The 20,497-nt window shown below is 42.7% G+C and overlaps 1 protein-coding gene across 3 annotated transcripts; it reads right to left on the bottom strand.

Moving 5' to 3' along the window:
* Nucleotides 1-4,309: 4,309 nt before the first annotated feature.
* Nucleotides 4,310-16,197, bottom strand: LOC310860613 (methylcrotonoyl-CoA carboxylase beta chain, mitochondrial-like). 3 transcript variants are annotated; one of them, XM_083767645.1, is made up of 13 exons: nt 16,078-16,197; nt 15,262-15,360; nt 14,409-14,579; nt 13,318-13,514; nt 12,664-12,842; nt 11,607-11,687; nt 11,078-11,256; nt 10,126-10,348; nt 9,587-9,678; nt 7,218-7,374; nt 6,479-6,601; nt 6,039-6,266; nt 4,310-5,576 (listed from the first exon to the last, which is right to left on the bottom strand). In XM_083767645.1, exons 1-13 carry the CDS (start codon nt 16,095-16,097, stop codon nt 5,490-5,492), a joined length of 1,836 nt encoding a protein of 611 aa, XP_083623771.1. In that variant the 5' UTR covers nt 16,098-16,197; the 3' UTR covers nt 4,310-5,489. The 3 variants fall into 3 exon arrangements, with proteins under 3 accessions (XP_083623771.1, XP_083623772.1, XP_083623773.1); XM_083767646.1 differs by having other exon boundaries at nt 14,409-14,576; XM_083767647.1 differs by having other exon boundaries at nt 14,409-14,576; nt 15,256-15,360; nt 16,078-16,102.
* Nucleotides 16,198-20,497: the final 4,300 nt, after the last annotated feature.

Below are 20,497 nucleotides of genomic sequence, written 5' to 3'. Positions count from 1 at the left end.
ATTTTGTATTAAATATAGCCATGTAGAAGCTTGCAGCACACTGAACAAGGCACAACGATGCTTTCCTGGTTTTAATAGGTTAAGCCCAGTTATTAGAGGGGACCAAGCTCCTGTTACTACCTGGCTGGCAGACCTGCTAACTAAACAATAATACAAAGTATCAGCACTGTATTATATTACCTCTTTCACAGTCGCACTGTCTCCATCCTCGATCACACACCCCTTCAGCAGGGTTGCCTTGGACGGGAGGACAAGTTGAAGGGTAGGTGTCTTCTCAGCCGAGAGGTGCCTGGCAGCCTCATCAAAAGGTTTCAGGAGTTTGATGATATCTTCAAGGAGTTCAGGATCTATGTTGTTGACGAAGCGGAGCTCTTTTCGTCGAAGGAGAATGTTGTGTAGTTTACCAGACTTCAGAGCGTCGCTTATAGATTGGAGCATTGCAAGTCTGGTACTCCACCTCGTCTCCACTGCTTGTTTCAGTGACCGGTCCAGCTCCTTTTGTAATCTGAAATACAAAGAGACAGTACACAAGAAGGGATTACAAATTCTACTTTCCTAAATAATGATTAAATAAAAAAATAAATCAGTAAATTGCAGCAGCTATTTAATTGCTGATTTCACTATTTAAATAAATATTTAAGCAGCCATGAGAGGCATGCATGACGGGGTGAAATGTATCTTACCCTGCTCTTTTGAAGTGAGTGACGAGGGTCTTGGACTGCTTCAACAGGCTGACGACGCTGAGGTGTATGGGGTTTTCCTCGTCCAAGTTGTCAAAGACATACTTCAGGACCAGGTTGATATTGTGGCCTGCACAGGAGAGTCTGATGTAGTCTTTAAATGCTGCCACCACGTTCGAGCCATTATCAGTGACATATACATTGTCTTTGCTCTGAATGCCAAATTCCTATGATAGGTCAAAGTAAAAGAGAAAAAAAGACAAATACAAACGCTTAGCAAATAGAAGCCCAGACATGAGATATTAACAGAATAATGATTAACAATAATTTCATTTCATTTTAATCAGAACACTCATTTCACTTTTAAATTTCACACTGCAGTACAGAGCACTTTACAATAAAAAAATAGCACTATATATATTAGGATAATACATACAGTATGATTTGCTTAACACAATAATACAGGGCAACACCAAGAGACCGATACCTGAAGGATTTCCTCCACCGTAGTCTTGATGCGGTCATGTGATTTGACCCCCTCCATCATCCTTGTGGCCAGGATGCGGTTTTTTATCTCCCAGTTTAAGATGTAATGGACTGTAACGGTGATGTAGTTGGCGTTTGTCTTCTCCTCTGTCCACAGGTCAGTGGTGACAGCATAGTCTCTGCACTAAACAAATTAAGTAGGCTGCATTAATTTTAAGTCCTAAAACTAAACATAACTATATACTTTTTTTGACACTTTATACTGCATGAGATAAACATGCATTTACATTATACAATTGTGCAACATAACGTACCTGTTTGAACTCTTCCAAGAGGAGTGTTTTCACTTTGTCATACTCTCCTTCAACATGTCTACTGACAGTACGAGCACAGGGGAGCAGGTCCTCTGCTTGAATGGCCCCTCCATATTTTGCACCAATATCAAGCAGCTCCTGGGCAACTGTAATAAATCCCTGCCCCTCTACGGTTGAAAAAGGTCGCAAGTCCTTGCTACACATTCTAGCTAGTTTGTTGGTTAGGGAAGACTTGGCACCAACAGGCAATTTACGTTTGACAAACAAAGACATCTTTGGCTGGTTCTCACTCTTATTTGATTTGCATACATGTCTGTTGAGACCACTTGTCCCTCCTTCCGTCGTGTATTTTACTAGCACAACGCCATTTTTACACGCTGCATACACAGTATTGTTCCCATTATGCTCAACTCTCATGAACGCTGTCAACAGTTTAGACTTCCCGACAAGTTCTATGAGTCTAACAGACATATCATTACTCCTCACTTTGCGCTGCAAAAGTTCTTTAATTTGGGCATCATCTCCCCTACAGTAGCACCGGCGATCAGCACAGTAAAGCCTTAGCACACAACGAAAGTACGACTACGAAACAACAAATGGATGGCGCCGGCGGCGGGGGAGATGATGCCCAAATTAAAGAACTTTTGCAGCGCAAAGTGAGGAGTAATGATATGTCTGTTAGACTCATAGAACTTCTCGGGAAGTCTAAACTGTTGGGACCGTACCTATGTTCCCTCAGCCCTATGTTCCCTCAACCCTATGTTCCCTCAGCCCTATGTTCCCTCAACCCTATGTTCCCTCAACCCTATGTTCCCTCAGCCCTATGTTCCCTCAGCCCTATGTTCCCTCAACCCTATGTTCCCTCAGCCCTATGTTCCCTCAACCCTATGTTCCCTCAGCCCTATGTTCCCTCAACCCTATGTTCCCTCAGCCCTATGTTCCCTCAGCCCTATGTTCCCTCAACCCTATGTTCCCTCAGCCCTATGTTCCCTCAACCCTATGAGTGGCTTCCAGTTTGGTGGAGTCTGCAACTTTCTTATGCCATCTGGGAACGCCACTGATCACATTCTTCAGGCATGAAGAGGAGGTCTGTGAATAGAGATGCAGCATAAACATTTCACAAACTACAACTTGACCATGAAAACAGACAGACCTTTTAAACAAAACTTCACTTCCTTGTTGTGAAAGACAAAGACAAAACGCAGTATTGGAGACAATATTCTTTAGTGTGATCCATACGTGGATAGAGCTCCTGCATGGCTGCACTTGTGACCTGGATTCATATTCCCAACCAATGTCGACAAGCCCCTGTAGAACAAAAATAAATCTTCAAAACTGACCAAATAAAGAACTAAAACTACACTGAAATTTATAACAAAAAGTCAGTACAAAATATGGAACATTTCAATACTGACCTCTGCAGGAACATGGTCAACAAGCCAGGCTGATGTGCCCAAAAGACAGCCTGGACGTAGAGGTGGAACAGAAGGCTGCAGACATATAACCAAGTTACAGAGAGAGGGAGAAATTACAGAAAAAAGGCTTAGCGTGTTATTACTGAGCATACCTATTTACACGCACCTCAACAGTGGGTGCAGGGCCAATAAGGTAATCATGGAAGGAGGGAGGTAGGGCCCACACACACCATTCTATTGGTAAAGGATTACTTTATTGAACAAACAACACAAACGTTGAAAGTTGTTTCAATAAAGTAATCCTGGACCTTTACCAATGGTAATGGCTGCAATGCCTGCTGTAAGCATATTATTACTGTTTAAATTGTCAGTGGTATTGTGCCACAAATATTAATTTAATAAACAGAATAAATTATAGAAGATTCTTTTATACCTTTTCCCAATGAACCATATAGCCTCAGCGTGCCTATTCTGGACATGTAAGCAAAACATTTGCAAATCTACAAGCTCACTATGTAAGCTTATTTTTGTATTGTTTATGCTCATTTTCATATCAAGGACCATTATTACTTGCGCAAGCAGAGCGCGCAAGTAATAATTTTGCCCGGTCTTCGTTCACCGTGACAGCCAACCCGCCATTTGATGTGTATGCAAAAAAACCAGCAAATCCGTGCCTGGTTTGCTGGGACCAGATTACATAAATGACCATATGTCTTACGTCATCATTTAGAGCTAGTCATACGTATACTACATACATAATCAGTAAAATAAAAAAAGCAAATTGTGCCTGATCTGCTGGGACCAGAGTACGTGGTGTGTATATGTATGACTAGCTCTCAATGATGACTTAAGAAATATGGTCATTTGTGTAATCTGGTCCCAGCAAACCAGGCACAAATCTGCTGTTTTATTTGCATACGCATCAAATGGCGGGTTGGCTGTCACGGTTTTTGGCGCAAAGTAACCACAGTATACCGCTAATCAACTTACAACTACACACTCTATATAGTATATGTATACGTATTTCTTACGTCATCATTTAGAGTTAGTCATACGTATACTATATACATAATCAGTAAAATAAAATAGCATAATATAGCATATATTATTATATTATTGGCTGTGTCAAAGCACAATGACACTGTAATATTGTCTACCTTTGTGTACACGTGCCATGGATTGGTAAAGAACCATTTATGTTTATGTAATGTATGTATAATATATGTCTTTTCCTTCTAAATTGGTTATAGGTTTATTATTATTATTTTTATCTACAGTACATTGAGGAAGTCATGTTTCTGAGAACTGTCAAAACAATTATCTTGATATTAAAACTGTTAATATTAAAACCCCCTTCTACCTATAAGTCAATATTATCTCTAATAAAACCGGACACATTAGCTACAGTATGTGATAGACTGCTTACATAGTCCATGACATTTATTTACAAACTTGTTCTTTGTATTTTTAATTTTTATACAAATAAAAAACAATTACATAACAAGGATTGTGTAAGTACATTTGTCAAAAAGGCATGGACATAACGTCTCCACAGATATAAAATTTGAAAAACACCATGTTTAGTTCAAGTAAGGATTTTCTCTGTAGTAAATCAATTGTGATAAATATTAGTGCTACGCTCCAATAGCGTCAATGAACAGGAATTCATTATTTCCCTTCTACGGTCTTCTGCTGTGATTTACCAATTCAAGTTTGCACAGACGAATGACGATATAGGGAATTGGAAATGAAAAGATTTAAGACAAATTAGGGGGATTGTTGAGGCTATTACGTGTAATACCAACAGCAGTAACATTTTGTTTAGATTAGAATATAATCACAAATTACTTTAAAATGAAGAGAAAATCCCACTTGTAAACAGTCCCACCAAGGGCAGTGTTTTTCTAACAACCTTCACATATATGGTGGGGATTGGCTGGACTTTACCACTGGCCAAGGCATTGTTCTTGCGGTCTATACGGTTTGTTTAATTCAACCCAGAACAGCCCAGAACGAGGTAGTCATTGGTTTCCGTGGACAAAACCCCACAAAAGGCAACGGTGTACGATTCCTGGAAGTAATGGAGGTGGTGCAAAGTCAACCAACACAAACATAGGCAACAAACAACTGGAAGCAAAGCAAAGAAATTAATGGAAACGAATGAGATCATTGAGCGCAAGACTGAAACCATGACAAGTTACATTTCTGTGAAAAGGATCAGTTAAAAGCCAACCACCTTCTCATCATTCTTCAGTCTGTATTAATTTACAAGCAATGGGAAGACACTTTTAAAATAAAAACAGTAGAGAGACAAACATACACACAGGGCACATTAGTGTTGATTTTGCTAAATAATTATAGTAATCGCAAATCGTAACATGTATTTCTGTTTCACTTCACAGCAGTAGAGTTACGACACATCCTGTGTATTAGTATAATCATGTTCTGTAAAATAAATAACAAACGAGGCAGATACCATCCTCTTCCGACAGCCTTTCGAAGCGTTCTTGCTTGACGAGAAATGGCCGCCGGGGACGGACAGGCCAGGTGAGCCATGATATATGTTTTCTACTTCCTAAAGGAGCAGGAAGGTTCTAGATGCGAAGTAGTGGAGTCTGCAGCCGCTCTGTGGACAGTTGATACCGCTGCTGTTTGATGATGTCCAGGCAGTCTCTGAGGACCTACAGACAGAGGGGTGGACATATAGACAAGCATAAACAAAACAGAAAGAACACAGAGAGATAAATATGGACAGACATACAATATATAGCCACATCAGTACTAGTTTCTAGGTCTTGAGTCTGTTTCACTGTCCCCCCTGGGCACACCTTAGCGGACAGCCGAAGCTGTCTTTTACGTAAAATCCACCAGCTGTCTAAAAACTCGGAAATTACGTAAAAGACAGCTTCTTCTGTGTGTGCCCAGGGGGTCTCTGTGTGTGTGTGTGTGTGTGTGTGTGCTACATTACCTTCCTGGTGTCCTGTGGCAGAATGACTGAATGGGCGGAAGTTTTCATTTTTCATTTTACGTAAAATCCACCAGCTGTCTAAAAACTCGGAAATGACGTAAAAGACAGCTTCTTCTGTGTGTGCCCAGGGGGTCTGTGTGTGTGTGTGTGTGTGTGTGTGTGTGTGCTACATTACCTTCCTGGTGTCCTGTGGCAGAATGACTCCGTCGTCCCAGAGTCGACCAGAGGAGAAGAACGCTGAGCTCTCCTCCTTCAGTCGTTTGTTCAACTCAAGCTCCATCGCCTGCTGTTCCTTCTCCTCTGCGCCAGGGGGAAGCAGCGAGTCACAGTGGCCTGGAGCCACCACAGACACTCTGGCATTGGGCCACAGGAACAGGAAGTTAGGGTCAAAGGCTCGCCCGCACTGGAGAGAGACAAGCAGAAAACAAGGGTGTAACCTGTGCATGATTTAAGTCCAGAAATCGTGTGTAGAGAAACAGAAAAGGTAAGAGAGAGATTAGGGGAGGTGTCGTCGTATTTATATTTGATATGCCACTCACCATGGCATAACTGTCGGCCCCGTGGAACCCTCCAATCATATTTATATATCATATTTATATTTGATATGCCACTCACCATGGCATAACTGTCGGCCCCGTGGCACCCTCCGATCACTACGGTGATTTTGGGGACAGAGGCGCACGCCACCGCTGACATCATCGAACCTTGTGCCTTAATACGGTTGCTGTTGATTTCTGCCTGAAGGACAAAAACGCACGCACGCACACACACGCACACGCACACGCGCACGCACACACACACACACACACACACACACACACACACACACACACACACACAAACTTTAACCCATCTAGGCCTGACCACAAAATTAAAAAGAAAATCTTCTAAATTCTCCATTTTTTTTAAATAAATATTTTCACGATTTTTCAAAAATAGCAGACCTACAGTACAAGCTCGTAGCTATGAGCTTGTATATCTGCTATTTGTCAATAGCTAAAGCATAGCATAACGCTAACACCAAAAGGGGTTCCCGCCCCAAAAGCCTGGTGTGGGTGCTGTGTTACTTAAGGTCATTACACACTGGCGAATTAGCGACGCGATGCGAAGCGATCTGAAAATGCGAAATATTGCATGTTGCAGTTCGCCTGCGAATCTCTGCAAAATACGACACCAGAGCGAACAAATAAAAGCGAAAACGGTCGCATTTTCGCACATTCGCACATTCGCCACTGATGTGGAAGCTTGCATGGACTTCAATAGTTTATTTTTAAATGCGAATTATTCGCACGAATACAGTATATCGCGTCGCTAATTCGCCAGTGTGTAATGACCTTAAGAGACAGAATACTACCTGTGGGGTAGAGAGGGTGAGCCCTGGCGTTGGTGCTGTGTTCTGCAGGAAGATGAGAGGGATGTCTCTCTGGTCGCATAGCTGGACAAAATGGCAGCCCTTCAGGGACGCCTCGTTCGACAGCTCTCCGTTACTGGCCACTATGCCCACCTGGTGTCTAGCACAGCATATATAGAGTAGTACACACACACACACACACACACACACACACACACACACGCATACATTTAGTAGCATACACAATAACAAAGTACAAGTTTGTACACAACTGTCAACACACACATAATCAAATTTGTATTATTGTGTGACCAAAGCCCATTACCACAATAACTGTGGGTAACTGGGGATGAAGGGGACATTTTAAGTGAACTAGCTGTTAACCCATTTTGGACTGAGGCCGATTAAAAAAAGCCCCATTTTCACCTGAGAGTTTGAAAATGACAGTTTTCTGTAAAAGCTTTGTTTCTATGTCAGTCGTTCATTGATTTAAAAAAAATAGCAGACCTACAAGCTCGTAGCGCGGCACCGAGCATGTAGATCTGCTATTTTTCAATAGCTAAAGCATAACATAATGCTAATACCAAAAGAGGTTCCCGCCCCAAAATGGGCTAAATCCTGACCTAAGCTTTCTGAAGAAAAAAGAAATCAAATATTTATATAGCAGCATCAAAGTGTTTTAATTTTTGAATACTGTACATACAGTACAGAACCCCTGTTCTGTTAGAACACCAAAAAGGGGTTCCCGCCCAGAATGGGCAGTCAGTTAAGGTTTGGTTGCTGATAATCTGATTAGTATAGTTAAGTAGGATGGCGGCTCCTAATCTCATTAGGGGGTGGGTGGTCATTGTGTTTGTGGGTGTGGGGTAGGAGGACTGCAGCCTTCTTTTGAGTTTCGACAGGGTCCATTGAGGTCTGTAAGCCCATTTCATTCTGTGAGCCTACACAGGATAGTCTGTTACTATACACGTGTTTAAATGTACTGATGAGTCCTCTATATTGTCTTGTAATCTTTTCCACCATAGATGAGACTGCATCTAGTCCCTGTGTGTCAGTAAATGCATATCACAAAATGTATAGACAGACACCAGTTTCACAACCCATTTTGACCTGAGATCAGATTCTAAAAATGTCTTCTACATCCCGACAGTTTTCTGAAAAAAGCCATGTTTCTATGTCAGTCGTTCTTCGGTTTAAAAGAAAATAGCAGGCCCAGGCCGTAGCGTAACGGTCTGGGCACCGGACTGGTGATCCAGTCGCGGTGTGCCGCGGGTTCGACTCCCGGACCCGACACGGCCTTTACCGCATGTCATCCCCCCATCTCTCTCCCGTTTCCTGTCAGCCTACTGTCTGTCCCTTAAAAAATCAATAAAAGGCGTAAGCCGCAAAAAAAATATCTTAAAAAAAAAAAAAAAAAAAAAATAGCAGACCTACAAGCAGACCTAATAGCAGACCTACAAACTCGTAGCGCGCCACCGAGTGGCACGCTATGAGCTTGTAGATCTGCTATTTTTCAATAGCTAAAGCATAACATGATGCTAACACCAAAATGGGTTCCCGCCCCAAAATGGGTTAATTGTTTGTTGTAGGGGTTTGTCCCGAGCCGATCACGTCATTTTCAAATGATCGGAAATAGATCAGGAGCAAAAGAAAACATGATCGGGACATCCTTCAGCGCCACCTGGTGGTCACCAGTTTAGGCTCTGAGTGCCAATTCTCCCATTATAAAGAAAGAAAGAATTTGTAATTATATTATGCATGTAATGTGCATGTCATCACCTGTACAAGATTAGAGGAATTTTCAAAATATGGTTGAAAAAAATAATATATATATATATATATATATATTTTTTTTTTAAAGACGTCTTGTCGTCCGTGGCACTTAAAGAGATATATCATGATATTATACTGGATATTGTACTATCGTGATACGACATTATGACAAAAACGTGATCAGGACATCCCTAGCTTGTTGCCATGCTCGCTTTTATGATTTAACAGACCAATCATTGGCATAAATGTATTATGTCAAAGTACAAATACAGAAGAACAAATAATATTGGAAAGAGACAAAAAAATGAATTCAACATCACCAATTATTGTTTGGGAGGAAAGCGTGCGCTACTCTTGCTCTCAATGTCAAAATACGTGTACGTTTACCTTTGTGTGTCTATGTACTGTGTGCATTCCAGGGAGACTGTGTGTGCGTGCGTGCAGTGTGTGTGCGTGCGTGCTGTGTGTGCGTGCGTGCAGTGTGTGTGCGTGCGTGCTGTGTGTGTGTGCGTGCTGTGTGTGTGTGTGCGTGCTGTGTGTGTGCGTGCGTGCTGTGTGTGTGTGCGTGCTGTGTGTGTGCGTGCGTGCGTGTCTTTTACCCATGTATCTTAGCGAAGCCGGTCACCAGTGTGGTTCCGTAGCGAGCTTTAAACTCTTGGAATCGACTCCCGTCTGTCAGCCGACTAACGACCTGGGCAGACAGAAACAATGACATCATCACTGTACAGGCACCAGTGGTGGAGTAATTAATGAAGTAATTCAGTACATTTACTCAAGTACTGTACTTAAGTACCATTGTGAGGTATTTGTACTTTACTTAAGTATTTCCAATTATTTTACTCCACTACATCTATTTGTAAGCTTGTAGATCTGTAGATCTGCTATTTTTGAAAATGCAAAAGTGAAAGTGGTTAACTCTGGTCTGTGGGTTTTATAAATATGAACAGCTAGACATTAAAATAACTACATTGGATGTATTGGAACAGTTGTTTTTCCCCCGCCCACTTTCTGAAACGTAACCGTTTTGGACCGTTCTGTACAAGTTTCCAACCCGACAGCAACGATATGTAACTACCTTTTTCACCAACCAGACACATATTTATTCCTCTGTCTGTATCGTGTGTGTAACAGTATGTACCATTTTTACATCCAGGCTATGGTTGTAGTTTAGAGGAGCCAATCCCTGCAGCTCTTTAGAACAATTAACAGGCTCCTCCTCTCCTCTGCTCTTCCTCAGCGAACCCTCCTCATCCTCCTCCTCTTCCTCAGGGAGTTCATAGTTGAGGGTGGAGATGATGTTTCTGGTGTACTCATACGCCTCCTTCTCGTCCCAGGCAAAATGGTCCACACAGCCGCTCACCCTGAAACAGAGAGACATGGCGAGAGGGAAGAGAGAAGTGGACAGACAGACAGACAGACAGACAGACAGACAGACAGACAGACAGACAGACAGACAGGTAGAGACATGGGCATGAGGGGGTGGCTTGATAAGGATGCTCTGGATAAGGATGTTGTTGGCTCAAATTTACATTTAACTTTAGACAAGCAGAAGAAGCACAGTTTGAGAGGTTGAGAGTTGCAAAGGTTGTGCTGCATGTTGTTGATGCATAGATAGACAGACTGGTTTGTGGAGCTTGCACTGCACCGCTATATGAACTCATTACACTTCAATGGATGAAGGTTAACACATTCCTTTTGCCTTCTTGGCTCTTCAACTTCAACATACTTTATTTTTTCCTTTTGGAAACTTCTTTTGTGCAGTGGTTAACCCATTTTGACCTGAGATCAGATTAAAAAAATGTCTTCTGCATCCTGACAGTTTTCAGAAAAAGCTATGTTTCTATGTCAGTCGTTCTTCGATTTTTCAAAAATAGCAGACCTACAAGCTCATAGCGCGCCACTCGGTGGCGCGCTACGAGTTTGTAGATCTGCTATTTTTCATTTAACATTTAACATAATGCTAACACCAAAAGGGGTTCCCACCCAAAATGGGTTAAAACGCATCATGTGACCGGGCAGGAGGGCTCTCTCTCTGGGCATCATTTTTATCCATTTATTTACACATTTCTTATTTATTGACCTATACTTACTCGGCGTGCAGCGTGGCTCCTCCTAAGTCCTCTGGCGTGACTTCCTCTCCGGTAGCGGCCTTGACGAGAGGCGGTCCGCCCAGGAATATGGTCCCTATTCGGTGCACCATGACCGTCTCCTCGGCCATGGTGGGGATGTAAGCTCCACCGGCCGTGCATGACCCGCACACTACTGACACCTGCAGGGCACACCGAGAACTGTCACTAGTGGCTGTGACTGCGCTTCATGAGCTTTATGTACACAAGCACTTTGATTGATTTATTCATTAACAGTTTGCAGAATTACAGTACATTTCAAGCACAAACTCAATACAAAGACTGTTAACTGTGAGTGGATCGCCCAATTAAGCATTACACTTGTTTACAAGAGGGTCCAGTCCACCATGTTCAATTAATCAAAACATTTAGAGACGTACAAATAAAGACTCTTCCGTAGTCAAAGCTGTATGCACTTGAGGGCTATATGCAGTCTATTCACTTATATACAGTATATTGCACAAGTATGCTGTGTTTTATATATCGTTTTTACCTGAGGGATCTTCATGGCAGACATGATGGCCTCGTTGTAAAACGTTCTCCCTCCCTGGTTCTTGTCCGGGAAGATCTCTGACTAGACACACAGACACAGACACAGACACAGACACAGACACAGACACACACACACACACACACACACACACACACACACACACACACACACACACACACACACACACACCAGTAGAATACATTGAAATGATGACTCAAACTCAAGCTGTAGTTAATGTAGTTGTAGTTATATAAAAAAAAGAGTGGATATCCAAATGGAATTCAATGAGATGTAGACAACTTCATTTATACCATTTTGTAACTAAAGAGATTACAAATGCAATAAAAAGTTAAATTAGGGTTAAATGAATTTAATAACCAACTTGCATCTCTCTGGCACAACCAGACTTCTGTGTGGCCCCCTTTTCCACCAAAATAACTTTGAAGTTCTACAACGTTTCTTCCGTTCTAGATTCTTAGTTGGAACCTTGGTGCTTTCACAGAACCGGTTCTGAACCAATTCATTTTCAGTGGAAACACTCTGAACTGGTTTAATATTAGGCAGGAAAAAAGAACCGGTTCTTTTTTTTTGTGCCTCTGCAGGCCCCTTTTCCACTGGTTGGTTCCCAATGGGAACCGGTTCAGTTCTTTGTGGTTCTTAGTCCATGAGACATTTTGAAATGTGCAAATGGCATTATGTAGGAAAATATGCAAAATAATCGAAAAAGCTACTACTGTGGAAGGGTTATCATGTATTAATTTACTTGTATTGATCCTATAAACAATTTAATATAGGGTATAGTTTGCCCACCAATTTTGCAGCTCTGGCTCATGGACTAAAAACCAAAAAGAACTGAACCACTGGGAACCAACCGGTGGAAACGGGGTGTGTGTGTGCATGTGTGTGTGTGTGTGTGTGTGTGTGTGTGTGTGTGTGTGTGTGTGTGTGTGTGTGTGTGTGTGTGTGTGTGTGTGTGTGCATGTGTGTGTGTGTGTGTGTGTGTGTGTGTGTGTGTGTGTGTGTGTGTGTGTGTATGTGTGTGTGTGTGTGCACATACCTGCAGTGGTAAGAAGGCCCCTCCAGAGTCCACCAGGTAGACGCAGGGCAGTCGGTTCTGCATCGCCACTTCCTGTGCCCGCAGCTGCTTCTTCACTGTGATTGGATAAGCCGTGCCACCTTTCACTGTGGCGTCGTTGGCGATGAAGACACACCACAGACCGTTGATCCTGCCGATGCCTGGAGGGACACGGTCATACGCACACACACACACACACACACACACACACACACACACACACACTCCATTACAAACCACCCAACTCCATTTTTGAGTCTTTTGATTATTATTACTGTCTGCTATAAAGCAACTCCACAACCTCTCCCCCTCTCATGCAAGTAATTGCCAATATATAAATACCAACTTTGATGAGGCAATATTGCTTTGTTTAAATATATATATATATATATATATATATATATAAGGTTTTCTTCATTTAATTTTCATTTTTAATTTCCTGAAAAATGAACATTTTGGAGTTAGGTGGTTTCTTCCTAACAGCAGAGATATATTTGGCTAAACACTCGTTTACTCTCGTAACTCCCCTAACCCCATTGGCTGGATGCGATTCCCAAAACCCTGCGTGTATGTTTTACATCTGGGTTGGTATGACTATGTATCATCATGGGTGGGCGGTCACTACTAGTCACTGACCAGTCAGACAGCCAGCTGAAGGGATGTCTCCATAGGGCAGACCCAGACCAGCGAATGGAGACAGCTCCAGGAAGTCCTCATCGTCCAACAGGAGGCGGAGGCGCTCCTTGACCAGCAGCTTCTTGTTCCTCTGAGTGTGTCTCACTGTGGCGTTTTCACCACCTCCTTTCTGGATCTTCTCCCTCAACTCCACATACCTGTGTGTGAGAGAGCCGGGAGGGAGAGAGAGAGAGAGAGAGAGAGACTGACTGTACAGTAAAATCGGTTACAGTGCACCCTCAGAGTTCAATCAACGCTTAAGACTTGACGGCGTAATAACAAAATAACAGTCATTGTTACGAAGGAACGGAGTGTCGCTCCGACATCACAACCGTGGTGTCAGAGGTGATGTCACCTCTGACATCTCGACATTATAAATATGAGCAGCCTAGCGGGCTTAGAGTTAGAATTAAGCATTGGAACTCTAGTTTGAGACTTACTCACCTGAGTCACCTTTGACTATTGGACTTACATAGCCCGCGTTAAGAGCTCCCATTCCTATCCCTTACTACTGAGCTAAGGTGGGACCTCTCGGTAATTCTCAGACCATATCAGGCTCTTGATTTAGCCTCGGTTACAGTCATCATATTCCAAGGGCTTAACTATTGGCCTGTAACAATTGAAAGGATTGAAGGCGATTACTATACATTAGTGCTCTCCTACTTAAACGAGTACTTAGTATTCATGTTTCCCAGTGTAGTTAGTCTGCTCTCTGCTGTTGCCATAATGTTCTGCTTTAGAACATCTGCTTTAGGCCTCGACAGAGTCCGGTTTAGCTTGTGTTGGGGTGAGAGAAAACCAGGTTTAATACTGCTGAATCCATGGTTACTATTTGAAATAGAAAGCCAAGTTAAGTTATGTTAGCTTGGCCCTGCCAGTTGGCACATGAAACCAGTCATCCCACAGAAGGTCCAGGGATGTCATTTTTGACAAACCGGGACTTATGTCTAAACCAGCATGTTTATTTAAAAAAAAGAACAGATTATAAACAATATACATTGGAAATAATAATATACACAGCATAAAACAGAGCAGGAAAGAACTGAACATACTTGTTTTGGCAGGCAATACTGTTCCGGAGGTTAGCTTCATATACGTGTTGCTGTAGAGGCTGAAGGGGTTGTTCCAGCACCGGGAAGGCACTGGGCAACGCTCTCCTCCTCCTATTGGCTACAGAGCCCATGGAGCGAATCACACACTGGCCCTGCCCTGGGCCTAACCTGCTTCATAGAGGGCAACAAAAGCACAGATACAACAAGGTGTATGAAGTGTAACTGGACCATAATATATAGAATCTGAAACGTCTGTTTGTTTGACTTGCACTAGTGTGTTGTGTTGCCAGGTGGGTTTGCTTCAATGATTGCCAGACGAAAAACAGATTCTGCCATTCTGTATCAGAGTGATCTAGTGGGGCGCCCGCTGGCCTAGTGGTCAAGGCGCATGCCACATATAGGCTTTGGTCTGACAGCGCGTCGCGTGTTCGAGTCCCATTCATGACGACCTTTGCTGCGTGTCTCTCTCTCCCTCTTTCCTGTCTATCTTCACTTGATACTATCAATAAAGGCAGAAAAGCCCAAAAAAACAGAGTAATCTAGTAAGAGAGTGACAACACTATAGCGTTGACTCCCATAGTAACAATGGAATGCGGAAGTGCTCATTCTATCTCAATGGGATAGTTCCAATGTCTGGAACTATAATCCATAGGCATCCACTTTGCGGCGAGATCAAAGCGTGTCGCCACTCTCTTACCATTCCACTCGGTTCTGTATATAAGAGTAATACTCATTGTAACAACTAGTTTATTTCACCGTGGTCTGATATTTCACAGCAACACACATGCAAGCCTCCTGCTCAGTCAGTCAGTCAGTCAGTCAGTCAGACAGACAGAGACACACACACACTTACCAATGTGTTTGGTCTCCTGTGATCCTTTCTCTCCATGATAGAGGCTGACAGTAAGGCGATAGCAAGGCAGGACACACTCTCCCTCTGCTGCATAGATTCCTGACAGGAAGAAGCATAAATGATGTGGCGGTTATGATACGGTATGTATTCATTTAGCCTTAAGACTCTCGTAGATGTATTTTTCTCGATTTTGACATTTTTATCCCACACACACACACACTGTGGTCCCTACACTTTCACCAGTCAAGCCCACAGTTCTCCAAACAGTAGCCTACAGATGCAAAATACAAGGTGCTTATACCTGGTTGCCCCGCCCCCAAATATAAACTAGCGCAGTCTTTCGTCTTTCTGCGTGTATTGTTATTGCTGTTATTTGTCCATATTATTATGCTGATAATTGATAAACATATCCTATCATCAGTGGTGCAGAGGCAGGGTACTTACACTGGGCTAAGTTTGTCAATAAAGTCAATAAAAAGGCATAAAAGAAAGTGATCACTACACAATGCAGAGTCAAAGCAGGCAGGCAGGAGGTCATGTGGGGTAACTGTTTTGCTCGTGCACATACAGGCTGACTAACATAATATGAATTGATTTATTACAGTCCTATTGCAAACTGAATGCAAAAGCTGATGTTTACACCTAGTTTATACACCAACTTGTTTGCCTATAATTATACAACCATGGGTCAAACAGCATAATGTGTAAAGTAAATCTATGCCAAAGGTCATGTGGATATATTAAAGGCGATTGACATAAAAGAGAGCACATACATGCACGCCTGTGTAATATAAGTGTAGTAGCTGTGGCTCTTACCTTGATATGCAGCTGTACATGGCAGTGATCTTCTTAACCGTAACGAACTGCACAAATTAGAAATTCACAACACAAAATGACTACATGTTCAAGAGGTGTCACACCGAAAGTTGCTGTTGCGGAAACAATGGTGAGCGTAGAAGTTCCATTCACCGCAGAACTGTAGAGAGAGATCTTTGCCACTAGAGGGAGGTGTTCAATAATTAACGGTTGAGTCTTTTCCCCCCGGCAGTTGGTCGAGTTGACCTTAGTTATAACTCTATGGAGTTGACAGTTCAGGGGGAAATTTGCCTGGGGAAAAAAGGATCATTTCCAAAGATTCAAATTGTTCTGATATAATAATAATGTATATATATATATATTATACAAAATATCCTCACATTAGGAGTTGCACCAGAATGTTTAAGATATACATTTAGTCATTTAGATTATACACATTTTGACACCCTTCTTTTGATTTGGGGGCCTTTTTAAGACTTTCAGCCTCAGGGGTCAATGTTTTGCCTTTGTTTTACACAGTAAAATATTCAGTGTTCATTAATCCAGATTTGGGGAGTTTCACAGGAACCTACCTATGTGTAAGCTACACAGTAAAGTCACCCTGGATGGATGCTGTTCCATCTCTGGTTGAGGCAGTGACAGAGCTGAGAGGTGTAGGACTATAGCCTATGTACACTACATCTCTGGTTGAGGCAGTGACAGAGCTGAGAGGTGTAGAACTAGCCTATGTACAGCTCTGGTTGAGGCAGTGACAGAGCTGAGAGTTGTAGGACTAGCCTATGTACAGCTCTGGTTGAGGCAGTGACAGAGCTGAGAGGTGTAGGACTATAGCCTATGTACAGCTCTGGTTGAGGCAGTGAAAGAGCTGAGAGGTGTAGGACTATAGCCTATGTACAGCTCTGGTTGAAGGCAGGGAGAAGGGAGGAGTTGAGAGGTGTGTGTTTGTGTATTATGCATACATCTCTGAGGCAGTGAGGAGGGAGCTGAGAGGTACATCTCTGACTGAGAAGGGAGGAAGGTGAGATCTCTGACCATGGACACCTCGCCCAGTCGCCCTACTCGTTTGTTTATATTACCCATGATTGGTTCGGGGCCCGTCCTTTCAAGATAATAATAATAATTGGGTTAACTATATGAAACCTTGCGTTTTTTATACCTAACTCACAATCCCTGTCACTCTGTCACGCCACCTAACTCAAATCCCTGTCGCTCACCCCAGGCAAGCCCCCAGGTCATTGTGACATCACGTGACATCAGCCCCCTGGTCACCCCAGGCAAGCCCCCAGGTGCCCATGTGTATATAATTCGGTCCTCTCAACTCATTATATTAAACAATAGCCATGGCCCATTGGCCCTAGAGGCTATTGATAATTCTACCTCAATATAATATTGTGACACATATTATATTGTGTAGGCTACTACCTTTTCTAATATCTAAATATCTTTCTATTGGTTCAGTCTTGCTGGCTGGGGCTTGAGGTTAGCCTAGTTTTTGACAAAATGGGTATAGGGTAGGATGCAACAGTTATTGAACTCATCAATTATAACAAATATTTTCATTAGGCCTATAGGTGCAGTGGAAAGCTTAAACTAATTTCAAAACATTATTTAAAATAGTCTTAAATCTACAAGCTCACAATGTGTCTACACGTGAGTTTGTAGATTTAAGACTATTTTAAATCACGCTATGAAGTAGGCTATGAAGTAGGCCTATACTAATGCTTAAAATCCTCTCTGGCATTTTGTAATGCAATTTTGGCTCATGCTTATTGTAATGGCCGACTTGGAGGCATCATTCCTAGATATATATATTTAAAAAAAAACGCGCTTCACGATTATTCAATTAATCAAAAAAGTAATCGATAGAAAGTTAGAAACATCTCCAAAAAATATATCAATTGTTGCAGGCCTAATGAGGACAGGGGGCCCCCCTCCCGTCCCCCCGCCCCAGACCCCATTAGACTTTTTGTTTATGGCCCCCATTGCCCCCAACCCCTAAGAACCGTACGTGGGTCGTCGGGGGCACGGTCTCTGACTGGGACTCTGGGAGGCCAGGAGGGGAGGAGGAGGAGGAGGAGGAGGAGGATAGCGGAGCTTGTGGCCAAGGAAGTGACACACACACACACACACACTAGTGGACTGACTGGGAAGCCAAGCCAAAGCCAAAGCGGCAGCCGTGGCGAGTTTGAGCGGGGAGTATACGGCGTCAAATCCGGGGAGAACTCATAAGTGGAAGCCGCGATGACTTGGGGAACGGAGCTCTGGGTATGTTTGCACTGTCGCTGTCGTTAACCTGTGTGTGTTCGACAAACCGCTTCGCTGTTTTCTTTGTTGATGTTTGTTCAGGGTTTTTTTTTGTTGCAAGAGCAACACACAGCCAGGGCAGGCAGACTTGGGATACCAGGGAAGGAAGGAAGGTGCTGTGTTACCTTTTAGCTTTGTGTGTGTGTGGAGCGGGCTAACGTTAGCTGGCCCCCGCCCCGGATAGGATAGATAGCAACCCCACACGGACTACTTTAATTTGTGGCACGGCCAAAAAGTCAACATATTCTCCACTGAAATTTGCACTTTACTGTTGAAAATACTTAATTCTCGAGCGACACACGGCTGTGGGACGAAGTCTAAATGAAGCCAATGCGCCGTGGTGGTAGTCAGTGGTGACCATGGTGGTGTGTGTGACAGCGGGGCTTGAACAATAGACACCTCCCGCACACTGAAATGTCAAGTGTGTGTGTGGTGGCGAATGCTTTTTGGCATCTTTGTCAGATAGCTTCTTATTGTCTTTTTGGTAGGGGGGGACGGGACGCGTTGCAGTGATTTTTGGCCATGCATGGAGTATATGTCTTAAGGCGGATTTGTGGATGTCACACCCTGTTTCGGCGATGGGGACTCAAGACAAGACAGAAAGAATACCGTTAACGTGTGCAGAATATAGGGGAGAGACAGACGGTGGGTTTGGGTAGAGCACCTATCTATCCCCAGCCCTTTTAACATCCACAATGGGGAAAATGCAGCGGTATATATTTGTATTTCTTATGGATTTACTTAGTGACTGGACTTTGTGTGTGTGTGTGTGTGTGTGTGTGTTGTGATCAACAGTCCCATGATCTTTTCCCCCCACAACTTGTTTAAAAGCAGCAGGGTAATGGATGGATGGATGGAGCCGAATCATCCGACCCCCTCATAATGCATATCGGCATATCCTTCCCCCACCCAGCCCATTATAAGGAGGTTTACTCATCATTTATCAGATGGTACTTTACTAGTCAAACTCTGCTCTTGGTCACGAATATTCAGTAGATTTCAGACTGTGTGTGTGTGTGTGTGTCACGTGTGTGTGTGTGTGTGTGTGTGTGTGTGTGTGTGTGTGTCTCACTTTCATCCCGACTTGCATCAGCCGGCTCCTAATTGGGTTGACATGTTTTTATGATTATAATTATATTTTTTTGTTTTTTTAAATAAATATCCACCATTCTGGTGGATATTTCTTTGCCATTCATTGGAATATAATTTATATTTCACTTTTAAAAGACAGTAAAGTATGGCAGCCTGTCCTGTCCTGTCCTGGATGCTGCTGGGGTGTGGGCTATCAAAAACTGTGGTCAGTCACCAGTGGCAACCAGCAGTCTCTTAGTGTGTGTGTGTGTGTGTGTGTGTGTGTGTGTGTGTGTGTGTGTGTGTGTGTGTGTGTGTGTGTGTGTGTGTGTGTGTGTGTGTGTGTGTGTGTGTGTGTGTGTGTGTGTGTGTGTGTGTGTGTGTGTGTGTGTGTGTGTGTGTGTGTGTGTGTGTGTGTGTGTCACACATAGATAGATAGATAGAGTGGCATGTGGAAATCATCATCAACTCATTGTCCAGTGTCAGATTTGTGATTGTCACATGTATAATTATATAATAACAATATAATGCTTTAATATAATTTCATTTGCATGATAAAACATATTCTAGTATTGTCTGAAACAGAGTTCAGACAATGGGTAGACTTCATAAACCCGTTACCCTAATAATTGATTTAAATCTGACGCAAATGCTGTTGTTATGTAAACACTTTTATCTGTTTTATCCTCATCAGATTAAACTAATATTTGTTTACCGGTAAATCATAGCCCAGTCGAGTCAACAAAATTCACTTTGTGGGTGATAATATAGAAGACTGTAAACAGGTGCTCTTTGGAGAGGGTTTTTTAGTTTAACTAAACTTAAAGTTCTATACCTTTTTGTAAAAAAAAATAACTTTAACCGTTGCTTTTCTTAACGGAATAAAGGATTTCTACTTAACCCATTCTGGGTGGGAACCCCTTTTGGTGTTTTAAGCGTTACGTTCAACTTTAGCTATTGAAAAATAGCAGATCTACAAGCTCATAGCGCGACAGTCGAACTTGTAGGTCTGCTATTTTTGAAAAATCGTTAAAATGTGCCTCAA

This window comes from Protomyctophum parallelum (assembly GCF_964188405.1).
Source record: "Protomyctophum parallelum genome assembly, chromosome: 6".
Taxonomy (NCBI): domain Eukaryota; kingdom Metazoa; phylum Chordata; class Actinopteri; order Myctophiformes; family Myctophidae; genus Protomyctophum; species Protomyctophum parallelum.
The sequence above is the reverse complement of the archived record's forward strand: the minus strand, read 5'-3'. Positions and strand labels throughout refer to the sequence as shown.